The sequence below is a fragment of the Myotis nattereri genome (assembly GCF_964212035.1).
Source record: "Myotis nattereri genome assembly, chromosome: 2".
Taxonomy (NCBI): Eukaryota; Metazoa; Chordata; class Mammalia; order Chiroptera; family Vespertilionidae; genus Myotis; species Myotis nattereri.
The window spans coordinates 28,236,174-28,248,638 of NC_138076.1; the positions used below are offsets into that span (position 1 = coordinate 28,236,174).

Below are 12,465 nucleotides of genomic sequence, written 5' to 3' on the forward strand. Positions count from 1 at the left end.
TATATAGCAATTTTCTTTGTGGTTACCATAAAGATTAACATCCTAAAGTTATAATATTCAAATTTGCATTTATAGCAATTTAACTTCAATAACATACAAAATTTCTGCTTTTACAGCTGTTCCAACCCCTTTAGATTTTTTTTTTAAAATATATTTTATTGATTTTTTACAGAGAGGAAGGGAGAGAGATAGAGTGTTAGAAACATCGATGAGAGAGAAACATCGATCAGCTGCCTCCTGCACATCCCCCACTGGGGAAGTGCCCACAACCCAGGTACATGCCCTTGACCGGAATCGAACCCGGAACCTTTCAGTCCACAGGCCGACGCTCTATCCACTGAGCCAAACCGGTTTCGGCCCCTTTAGATTTTTGATGTCACAAAATTACATCTTTATACATTGTGTGCCCCAAAACACAAACTAAAAATTTTTTAAATGTATTAGTTTCCTAAATTATATAGAAAACAAGATTTGGAGTTACAGTAATGCTAGTTTTACACAATAATTTTCTTTAAATGTATTTATGAATCTATGCACATACTATGGTTGGTTTGAGACTGCAGCCTTCAGAAGGGTTTCTGGGTACTGAAGACCCTTTGTTTTTCCATTCATCATTTTAATCAAATCAGTATAACAAAAACGACAACTGTATATGAAAGATATCTTATCTGTCCAACTTGTTGGCATTATCCCTAGAAGGAAACTTCAGAACTAGAAACTTGTTCTTAAGGTGTTCAGTGTAAATTGACAACTACTCAGTGGTTTCCCTGCCTAACTATGCTCACCAAAGTGATAAATCTGAAGCCTTGAAGACCTTCCCAGTATTATCTAACACTGTCTTCCCAATTGGCATGTTAATTTGGATGCCATTAAACAAAAAACACTCCTGTTCAAAAATGTCCAGAAATGGCTCAACTAAAGCTAGTATTTCAATCTGGCTATACATCAGAATCCTAACAGCGTGAAATGTTTCACATTGTTTAAATGAAGCAGCCAGGATAAACACTGAAATTTGAACAACCTTTAATAAATTATGTGCACTGATGAGATTCTCCACAAGGAACACCTCGTATAGTGATTCCCTAACTTACCTGACCACGGAACTTTGAGAAAACAGAGCTGAGAAAATGCTGCTCCAGATATGAAAAAATTAGTATGCTGAGAACAAGTGGAAACAGGAAAGAGTAACAGAAATTGGACATCATACAATGAAAAAGAAAACACACACATGAAGATGTTGGCAACATAAAGCCTTTGTTTTTAATTCAGTTGATACACATTTGAACAAAATATTTTAGAATAGAATAATCCATGAACAGGCTCAAGGTATTTACAGTAACAACTTTAAAAACAAAAATGGATACATTCTAAAACAGAAATGTCTTTATAAAATTTTCTGTGGTGACTCCGGAAGACTTTCAATTCCTACTCATTACCCTGATGTGAAGCTCCAACAGGTGGCACATAAGGCCCAGGAGTAGGAGGTACATCTCTAACACATTTGGCAATTAAGGATTATCTATTGGTGTGAGCTCACAGGGAAGTGAAGGGCCAGATCTCGGGATAAGATACAGAATGGAAGACTCCAACGCAAACAACTAAGGACAAGACCTAAAATCATACTCACCTTTCTCAGTTTCCTGTAGGAGAAGGCTGCAAATAGTTTTTTATACTTACTCAATTTTCTCCCTTTTAGCAGAAAATCAGCAACCCTGAGACTCCAATTTTCCAAGACATAAAAGTTAATAAACATCTAGAAACTCTCTGTTCAAGATTTATAAAAATGATCAAATAGAAACTTCAAAATAACTTTTATGATCGAAAATACTTTTAAGGAAAAAGAACAAAATCCCTCAAAAATGTCTTGCCTAATTCTTAAACATTCCAACTAGTAATTTCCATGGTATGAAATGAGTTTCACAAAAAAGATACACTTTTTAACTAGATTATTTTAAATTGAGTACAACTGGCTCTTGCTTGTTAAATGAATGCCTATATCTTCATATTATTCAAATATACTTAAAAGAGATTAGATATGTTATCCATCTAGAATATACAGTCTGAATTGATAGCAACATAAACAGAGACCATGAAAAAGATAACAAATGTCTATTCTGTGAACACTATTGAGACAAACACTATACACCATACATAGCAACATCTACTGACCCAACTAGGCTATTCAACTACACTTTCAACAAACAACTTTGTAGAGCATGTAGCCACTGTTTTCAAAAGTCAAATCTGCTGCTCTTCCAGTGGTGGTTCAAGAGCTTCCATTAGCTTTTTGTTTGCCTCTTCATTGTGCCGACTTTGACAATGAGTTAAATGTTTCTTAAAGCCTCTTGGGAAATTTGATTCAAAATTACATCGTGGACATTTAAGTAAACTTTGCCCATGGGCTGCTACATGATTTTTAAGGAGAGATTCCAAAAGAAAAGCCTTTCCACAAATTGTGCATTTGTAAGGGCTATGGACATTATGCTTATTAACCAAATGATGCAAAACAGCACCTTTTTTCATAGCACGACAACAACAAATTTTGCAATAATACTTTCCTTTTCCACGCTTCATATATTTGGCAATCTCTTCTTCAGAGATAAAAGCCTCCTTTTCTTCAGTAAACTGTAGTACATTTTTGGACTGCTCTGGACTAGTCATGTCCATTTTGTTCTCTTTACTAAAATCAAGAGATTCCACATCAACTTGCTCTTGATCACTGCTTGATTCTTGGCCCTTACTTTCTATTGCTTCCAAATCTGTTTTTATATATTCACTACTACTCAGCTCAGCATCAGAGTTCTCTTGGTTGTCTTTCTTGAGCTTCTTTGAGGAGGGAAATAAAGTGTCTTCTAAGAGTTTCTTAGGTGTAGCTAGTTCTTCCTGAACCAAAATATCACACTTTTGATCATCTATGGCATCTGTCTGCAGTTCATCTCCCAATTCAACTGCCTTTTGAGATTCTGGGAACATAGCAGATTTGGAAAGTTCAGGGAAAAGGGTATGTTTCCGGGGCTCTGGAAAAAGAGCGCGTTTTCGTGGTTCAGGAGAAGCAGGAGGGGCTGTTTTGGTAGGCTCAGAAAACAGGGCGAGTTTTCTAGGCTCAGTATCAATAGAAAGAACGGGCTTCCAAATATCGGAGGCTGCTTTAGGGGACTCAGATGGCCCAGAAGGTTTCCGGGTCTCAGGGAAGACAGGTTTCTGAGGTTCAATAAAAAAGGAAGACTTCCAGAGATCAGGGGAACCACTACGGGAACTTTTCTGGAACTCAGGAAAATCAAGTGAAGCAGGAGGAGTCTTCCGCTGATCAGGAGAAAGCTTCCAAAACTCTGGCGATCCTGAGGGTTTTCTGAGCTCTGGAGATCCTGCTGGACTTCGAATATCAGGGGACAATGGTGGGCCTGGTTTGCGAAGCTCAGGAGACAAGGGGGGTCCTGCTTTACGGAGCTCAGGAGACACTGGGGGAACCGTCTTCCAAAGTTCAGGTGACAAGGTGGGAGCTGTCTTTCTCAGTTCTGGTGGGCCAGACTTCCACGACTCAGGAGATGCGGGGGGTGATTTCCAGGAACCAGGTGAGACTGACGAAGACTTCCAGGAAGCAGGGGACATAGAAGGAGTTGGTTTCCAAGGTCCAGGTGATATAGAAGGAATTGGTTTCCAAGGTCCAGGAGACACAGACGGAGCAGGTTTAGCTGGCTTCCAGGGTCCTGATGCTGAAGGACTGGATTTCCAAGACCTGGGGGACCCAGGAGGCCCTGGCTTCCAAGAACCCGGTGACACAGCTGGGGCTGGTCTCCTAGGCTCTGGAGAGACAGCAGGGAATGGCTTCCAAGGTTCAGGAGACTCTGACGGAGATGGCTTCCTAGGCTCAGGGGAGACTGTCCGGGCTGGCTTCCGAGACTCTGGAGATGCAGTTGGGGACGGCCCCCAAGGTTCAGGAGAAGCAGCAAGAACTGGTGACTCTGGAGAGGAGGCTGAAGGCAGCCCCAATGTTTCTGGGAAATGGGAGTGTTTCTGAGGTTTGGGATTAATAAGAGCAGCCTTTACTGGCTCAGGAGATACAGGAGCAAGTTTCTGTGGTTCTGGAGAAGGAACTGGGACTGGTTTCTGAGATTCAGAAACAATAGGGATTGATTTTGAAAGTTCAGGAGAAGAAACAGGGGTAGTTTTTGGTGGCTCAGGAGAAGGAAGAGAAGGTGTCTGTGGCTCAGGAGAAACATGGCCAGGCTTCTGATGCTCCAAGGAAGTAAGAGGAGTAGGTCTGGGTGATTCTGGAGACAAAACTGGGTCAAGTTTCTCTGTTTCTATGGAAAGGGCAGGTACAGATTTCTGGAGTTCTGAATTAGGGGGCATTTTCTGGTGTTCAGGAGGAGGAGGGCTTTTCACAGAATCTGTTTCTTTGTTTAACTGATTTTTTGGTTTCTCATTCCATTTCTCTGGGGCTGCATGTTTGGATGTGATGTGATAGTATACATTAGAGTACATCTTGCTGGTGAAGAAGCATTTATGGCAATGAAATAGCTTTGCACTTTTCTGGTAAAATATCATTTTACCTAACCCACCAGCATCCATTTCATCACAAAATTCTGGATGGATGGTGCCCATGTGGATTTGTACATTTTCATAATCCGTGCCTCTGAAATTACAGTGGTCACACTCCAAACGTACTGATGGTTTACGAAGTTCCTGAAATACTTCCATTTTTCTTTCTGTTACAACACACACAGTTATACTCTTTAAAAACTTTCAATAGTGCTGAAATAAAGTAGAAATAAATTATTTTCAGGGAACATAATCTTGAATGAACTGCTATTCTAGCCCATTCTAAAATTGCATAATTTTAAGCATAGGATGGCGCACATATGCATTTATTCAATAATATATCTATAAAAGATGTTTAAAAAAAATGCAACTAATTTTTAACTGAGTTGCAGGAACTCTGCTAGGTTTACATACATCATCCTATTTAATCTTCTTAATAATCTGACTCAAGTATTATTTTGTTCATTTAGAGATGAAAAACCTGAGGTTCAGATTAGTGACTTAACCAGGTTAAGAAGCTATTAGTGACCCAAGCCTTTCCCCAGAATTATGTACTTCATGTGCTATATACCCTGACTCTAAAACCCCAAATATCAACAAGCTATCTGTGTACAAAGCTAAGTAAATATCAAAATACCAGTTAGGCTATTTAAGGCTGAGCAAGAAACTTTAAATCTATTTCAAAAATCACTTGTTAAATTAAGTGTAACTATGAAAACTCCATAAATTTTTTAAAAATTTATGTATGTATTGATTTTTTTGAGAGAGAAAGACTTGATCCACTTATTTATGCATTCATTGGTTGATTTTTGTATGTGCCCAGACCAGAGATCGAACCCACAACCTGTTGTATCAAGATGATACTCTAATCAACTGAGCTACCCAACCAGGGCTCATAAATCTTAAAAAAAAAAAAACAAAAAAAAAAAAACAAAACAGCATATTTTATATTTTATCTATCTTAATATAAAGTATTTGATTCATTTATTTAATAAATACATTATTTTGTGTCCCATGCTTTTCTAAGCACTCAGGGGTAAAGGGGTGTTTTGCAATATGGTGCTTTCATTGGTAGGGATGTGAGAGTGTAGAGGGCAACATGAAGAAAGCTGTCAAGGAGACATTAAAGCAGAGATTTTGAATAACATGCCATCCTAGGCTTAAAATTATTACTTGAGCAGAGATGCTGCCCTTACCAAGCAAAGGGCAATTTAGATTGAGGACAGCCTGGAGGCAGGAACTTGCTTGCCAGAAAATAGAACTTTTTAAAATTTTAAGTGAGACTTTTTAGGTGATAAAAGTAACAAAAGCTCAGTTGAAACATACTCATTCATACAGTATATAATACTCACACAGTATCACTCCCCAGGTAGCCCCGTATTTACATGTGATTGAAGAAATGTTATATGTATGCTATACACAAATGCATAAACACATTCTATACAAATGGGATATTAAACATATTGTTCTGCAATCTGCTTTCATTTAAGGAAAAGAAGGTGTCCCTCTGGCTCAAGAGAAATTACAGGGCCAGGTTTCTGAAGCTCCAAAGCAAGAAGAGTAGGTTTTGTGATTCTAGAAACAAAATTGGGCCAAGTTTCTGGCAGGTAGAGGTTTCAGGAGCTCTGCTGAATTAGAGGGCATTTTCTAGGACATTTTTACATACAGAGATAAGCACTGAATTTCTTTGTACATATCTTTGAATGTAAGGGTACTTCTGAAGGGAGAATTCCTAGAAATGGATTACCATGTTCAAAGGCTAGTTACATTAAAATTGACATATTATACCAAACTCTCAAAAAGTCACAGCACTATTGCATACCAATTAATAGTGTACATATGTGGGACAATTCCCCAAATTCCTCATCAACACTGAGTGTATCATTACATTTCTAATCTTTACTATTTCTTAGGTGAAAACCAGTATCTCACTACTGTTTTAACGTGCTTTTCTTTAATGAGAAATGGACATTTTTCCTTGCTGATTAGCCATGTATATTTCTTTTCTAGGATATGCTTTATCCATTTTTCTTAATTACTTATAAATTGTCCTTGTATATAAAAGAAATCAAACTTTTAACTATAGGAACTTTTCTTAACTTCTCAAGCAGTAATTCATATACAGTTTGGAGAAAGTACTTTTATTTTTTCATTTCAAAGCGGCACTTACTTAGCTTCATCTCTCCTCTTTGCATAAAGTATAGTCCCATTAACAAAACAATTTTCTTCCTTTCCCGTATGCTGCCCATCAACTTTTACCAATAGTAACTCATATAATCTATTAATCATCAAAAAGTCCAGTAATTGTATAATACAGAGCTTTGATTATAAACCTTAAGGGAAAAGCACTTTTTCTTCTATTCCCATAGAAATGCCTGAGCACACTGTTTTATAGTCAGGAAAATTTTTTTAAATGCTTCTGGCAAACTTCTCAAATAAAAAACAAAATAAAACAAAACCACATCTCATAAATGGACGTCTCTAACACAGTACAACAGTAGAGAGTTGGCCTCCTTTTGGGCACATACTCCTTCCCGACTGTTACCCCAGTCGCGTGGTCCCTTTCAGAAGGCAAAGCTCTACCACCTCTTCTCCTTATTTCTGCTTTCCATTGACTCAGTTTCTCCCTTTTTTGCCTTTTTGGAAAGTTTATACTAACCCTACATTTTACAGCTACTCCTGCAATTTAGTTCCTGTTTTTAATACCATTTAGCCTAATTCCAGCTGCTCTTGCCTCAAACATCCTCCAGCCACCTCAGTTTCTTGGACTACTTTTGTCCTCAACTGCTGCCTGCCAAATCTGTCCATTCACCAGCTCTCCACCCTTCACGTATGGCCACTCAGTAAATACATCATCCATTCTCATTCCCTTTCAGTCTGTATTAAATCCTGATGGCTCCTCAGACTTCCAAATCATTCATTTCCTATCTTTCCCAAATGGCCCTCCCTCTTTCTCTTGCTACCAAAACTCTTCTGGCCAATCTCAAAGTTTCTATTACTCACACCTGCCTATTATTTAAGCCTCATTATCAAACTTGTAAAAAAAGAAGGGAGGAAGGGGGGGGGGGAGGTAATCAACCAATGACCTTGTATGCATATATGCATAACCCATGGACACAGACAACAGTGTGCTGAAGGCCTGGGGGTGGTCGAAGGGGGAAAGTGGGGCAGGGAGGGGAGGGGCATGAGGGGACCAATGGGGGTAAAAGGCGGACATATATAATACTTTGAACAATGATGAACAAAAACAGATCCAGAGACTTAGAAGCATGGAACAGACCAGACTGTCAAACCTCAGAGGGAAGGCAGGGGAGGGTGGGGGTGGGACTAAGTGATCAACCAAAAGACTTGTATCCATGCATATGAGCATGACCAATGGACACAGACAATAGGGGGATGGGAGCAGGTGGGGAGAGGTCAATGGGGTAAAAGGAGACATATGTAAAACTTTCACTATAAAGAATTTAAAAAAATTTAAAATTAAAAAAAGTGTATGTAAAACACATCTTTTAAATGTTACAGAATTTACCTCTCAAACTCCAAAGTTAGCACATGTTCATACATCATTTTATATATATGACTGTGTACGCTTTTATAGAGGTTTTCCTTAAGAACTCTAAGAACCTTTCAAAAATATTCTCATCATAAAATATTCTCCTAAACATTAAAAACCAAGAAATGTTAAAAGCAAAAAAAACAAAAAAAGGAAAAGAAATATTGGTAGAATAACACTTTATAAATCCAAGACAAGTACTTTTACAGCGAGAAAGAAATAAAGACCAACATGCTTCTCCCTAGTAGACTTACCAGCTGTCTTACTAGAAGTCTTTAAAAAAGTCTTCAAAGGACAGCAATTTACATGGCTTTTTTACTAAATGGCAGAAAACAGCTGGAGTACATGAAGAAGGACAAAGATGAGAAGTTGAACCTAAAAATAAAAACATAAAGGGCAGTCAAAATCCCATCTCTATAATATCTTGTGCCCCCTATAATAGAATTCTGCCTATTTCTCTCACCATTGTGCCCCCCACCCCCAACAGTGAAGAATCCAATCCAATCAGCCTGGTACTTATTTTAATGAAATGACACCAAATACTATCCACATCATCATCCCTGTCTAATTCCACTTTAATAATCCACCATGTATATAACCAAACCCTTCTCCATCCTTCCCTCTATTCCCTAAAACTTGTCAACTACTTTAATTCTGACACCTTATCTCCCTGCCACTAGTCTTACTTCCTTCCAATCCATTCATCATACTGCTACCAGTCATCTTCCAAACATAAAAACATAATGTGAACTAACTCAGGAGAGAACCAAGATGGCGGCATAGGTTAACGCTGGAGTTTGCTGCTTTGAACAACTACGTCAAAAGTGAAACCAAAAAAACGGAAGGGACATCCCCCAGAACCACAGGAACGCTGGCTGAGTGGAAGTCCTACAACTAGGAGGAAAGAGAAACGCATACGGACACTCAGAGGAGGCGCAGTGCTGAAGTCAAATTCTGAGGTGCAGAGTGCGCGCGCGGAGCGGGCTGGCGGCGGAGGGCGCGGTTGGCGTTTTCAATCGGGAGGGAGTCGCAGACTCTGAGCTCCAGATACAGGCGAGTCTTTAGGGACCCAGACGCAAACGGGAGAAGGGGGACTGTCTGGCTTCGGTCAGACAGAGTGCAGCTTTCTCTCCGAGGTTTGCAGCCATTGCTGGGACTCAGAGAGGCAGAGCCCCTGGGGACAGGACTGAGAGCCGCCATAACTGCTCTCTCCGGCCCACCCTGTTGATCCTGTGCGACCCGCCCCGCCCAAGCCCTGCACACAGGCATTTGCCGGATAGCCTCAGGCAAAGGCTAGATTAGCACCTCCCTAGAGGACAGAAGTTCTCTCACTGCAGACACAGCTGATTCTCATAGCCACTTGGCCTGGAGGTCAAACCCTCCCTGGAATTAGCTACAACAATCAAGATTTAACTATAAGACTGCGAACAAAGATCACTAGGGGGTGCACCAAGGAAGCATAACAAATTGCGGAGACAAAGAAACAGGACAAAATTATCAATGGAAGATATAGAGTTCAGAACCACACTTTTAAGGTTTCTTAAGAACTCTCTAGAAGCCGCCGATAAATGTAGTGAGATCCTCAAGAAAACTAATGAGACCCTCGATGTTATGATAAAGAACCAACTAGAAATTAAGCATACACGGACTGAAATAACGAATATTATACAGACTCCCGACAGCAGACCAGAGGAGCGCAAGAATCAAGTCAATGATTTGAAATGCGAGGAAGCAAAAAACACCCAACCGGAAAAGCAAAATGAAAAAAGAATCCAAAAATGCGAGGATAGTGTAAGGAGCCTCTGGGACAGCTTCAAGCGTACCAACATCAGAATTATAGGGGTGCCAGAAGATGAGAGAGAGCAAGATATTGAAAACCTATTTGAAGAAATAATGACAGAAAACTTCCCCCACCTGGTGAAAGAAATGGACTTACAGGTCCAAGAAGCTCGGAGAACCCCAAACAAAAGGAATCCAAAGAGGACCACACCAAGACACATCATCATTAAAATGCCAAGAGCAAAAGATAAAGAGAGAATCTTAAAAACAGCAAGAGAAAGAAACTCAGTTACCTACAAGGGAATACCCATACGACTGTCAGCTGATTTCTCAACAGAAACTTTGCAGGCCAGAAGGGAGTGGCAAGAAATATTCAAAGTGATGAATACCAAGAACCTACAACCAAGATTACTTTATCCAGCAAAGCTATCATTCAGAATTGAAGGTCAGATAAAGAGCTTCACAGATAAGGAAAAGCTAAAGGAGTTCATCACCACCAAACCAGGATTATATGAAATGCTGAAAGGTATCCTTTAAGAAGAGGAAGAGGAAGAAAAAGGTAAAGATACAAATTAAGAACAACAAATATGCATCTATCAACAAGTGAATCTAAGAATCAAGTGAATAAATAATCTGATGAACAGAATGAACTGTTGATTATAATAGAATCAGGGACATAGAAAGGGAATGGACTGACTATTCTTGGGGGGGAAAGGGGTGTGGGAGATGCGGGAAGAGACTGGACAACAATCATGCACCTATGGATGAGGACAGTGGGTGGGGAGTGAGGGCGGAGGGTGGGGCGGGAACTGGGAGGAGGAGAGTTATGGGGTGGGAAAAAAAGAGGAACAAATGTAATAATCTGAACAATAAAGATTTAATTAAAAAAAAAAAACTAACTAAAAAAAAAAAAAAACCTAATGTGACTTGCCTGCTCACAATTTCTCAAGGTAATTCTAACACCTATGGCACAAAATTTGAACAGTGTATATAAAGCTTTTCACAATCTAGCTCCTGACTACACTGCCTTCTTCTCACCTGTAATTCCCTGACAATTCAAGCTTCTGGGCCTCTATACAGGTATTTCCTCTCCTTCACATCCACATATTGCCACCCAGTAATCAGGCAAGTTCCTCCATCCTTTAGGAGGGATTGTTTCTTAAATACTGGAAATATCTCCACCCTCTTCAATCTTCCTTGGCCCCCCTGCTGTATACACATCTCTACAGAATGGTCATCTCATACCAGGCTGTGGGCTCTTGGAGAGCAGGGACTAACCATTCCCCTCTTGTAACCCTTGCATTTCCCTGGCATATGATATATGCTCAGAAAGTATCTGTTCGATCTCACACACTCTGTCATAAAGACTGGAGCCCTGATCTTACATTCACAGAATTTTAAAACTAGAAAAGACGCAAGCTATGATCTAGTCTTAGAGCCATTGGATTTTAGAACAAGAGGAGACCTCAAGGACCATCTACTCTAACACTTCAATTTATACTTGAAGAAACTCAAACTTAGACATTAATTTGCTCAAGGTAAGGCAAATAATGAGCATGTGGTGATCAGAATAAACTTCTGCTATCTATCCAAGTTCTATTTTATCTTGACCAACTTAATACAGTGGAATTTCATAAGACCTTGAAAAGCCAATACAATGAGTCAAAATCAACAAAACAAAACTTATCAAACATTTAGAACCCAAATATCAATTGCAGAACATAGCACTATAGAGAACTGCATTCCATATTCTGCATTTGGCAAAATATCCCAGTGGATCACTGTCTCCAGCTCTGGGCAGGAAGGGCACTTAAGAGAGTCCCTAACACTAGGAAACTTGTAAATGAAAGCAAGCAGGATGGTGGGCATGAAAACCTGTCATTTGTGAGTACAGGCACTTAACTTCAAAAGTGGGAGAATTATGGATAATATGTAAGCTGCCCTAGAAGCAACAAGTGGAGCCAGTAGGAAAACCGATGTCAGTTCAACATATCAAAATTTATGAACTACTCAATCACAGACAAATAAGTTGCTTTGTGGGGGAGGTGCCCTCCATAACAGGAAGCCAATGATCAGGACAGGACTGGAAGGATCCTCAAAGCACTTGAGTCCAACATCTTCACTTTATAAGTGAGAAAACTGATGCTCAGTGAGAGAAGTGACTTGTGAAAGATCACACAAATTAGGCCCAAAGAAGCAACAGAAGACCCTGGCTTCCTGATTCTGGATCTATTTGTAATGCAATGCTGCCTTTCCCACAGGGGTGTTTCAGAATGAGTCCAGAATTCAGCTGCTGGGTAGAGACTAGGCACTGAAATTCCTATTATTTCTCCTATTAGTAACATCCTGTATTAGTGTGGTACATGTTCCAAATGACAAATACCAATATTAACTAAAGTCCACAGTTCACATTAAGGGGTCACTTTACACGTTTTACAGTTCTACTAGAGGCCCAGTGCATGAAATTTGTGCACGGGTGGGGACGGGGGGGGGGGCGGGGGGTGTCCCCCAGCCTGGCCTGTGTCCTCTCGCAGTCTGGGACCCCTCACTCCTTACCGCCTGCCACTGCTGCTGCGCTCACCAGCTGTGAG

General features: G+C 40.0%; 1 protein-coding gene across 1 annotated transcript; it reads right to left on the minus strand.

Annotated features, from left to right (window-relative positions):
* Positions 1-1,235: 1,235 nt before the first annotated feature.
* Positions 1,236-8,705, minus strand: CHAMP1 (chromosome alignment maintaining phosphoprotein 1). Its single transcript, XM_081085045.1, has 2 exons — positions 8,350-8,705; positions 1,236-4,709 (listed from the first exon to the last, which is right to left on the minus strand). Exon 2 carries the CDS (start codon positions 4,699-4,701, stop codon positions 2,239-2,241), a length of 2,463 nt encoding a protein of 820 aa, XP_080941171.1. The 5' UTR covers positions 4,702-4,709; positions 8,350-8,705; the 3' UTR covers positions 1,236-2,238.
* Between the last annotated feature and the right edge of the window lie 3,760 nt (positions 8,706-12,465).

Excerpts from the sequence above, each read along its gene's own strand:
- CHAMP1 (XM_081085045.1), bottom strand. The coding sequence starts at position 4,701 with ATGGAAGTATTTCAGGAACTTCGTAAACCATCAGTACGTTTGGAGTGT.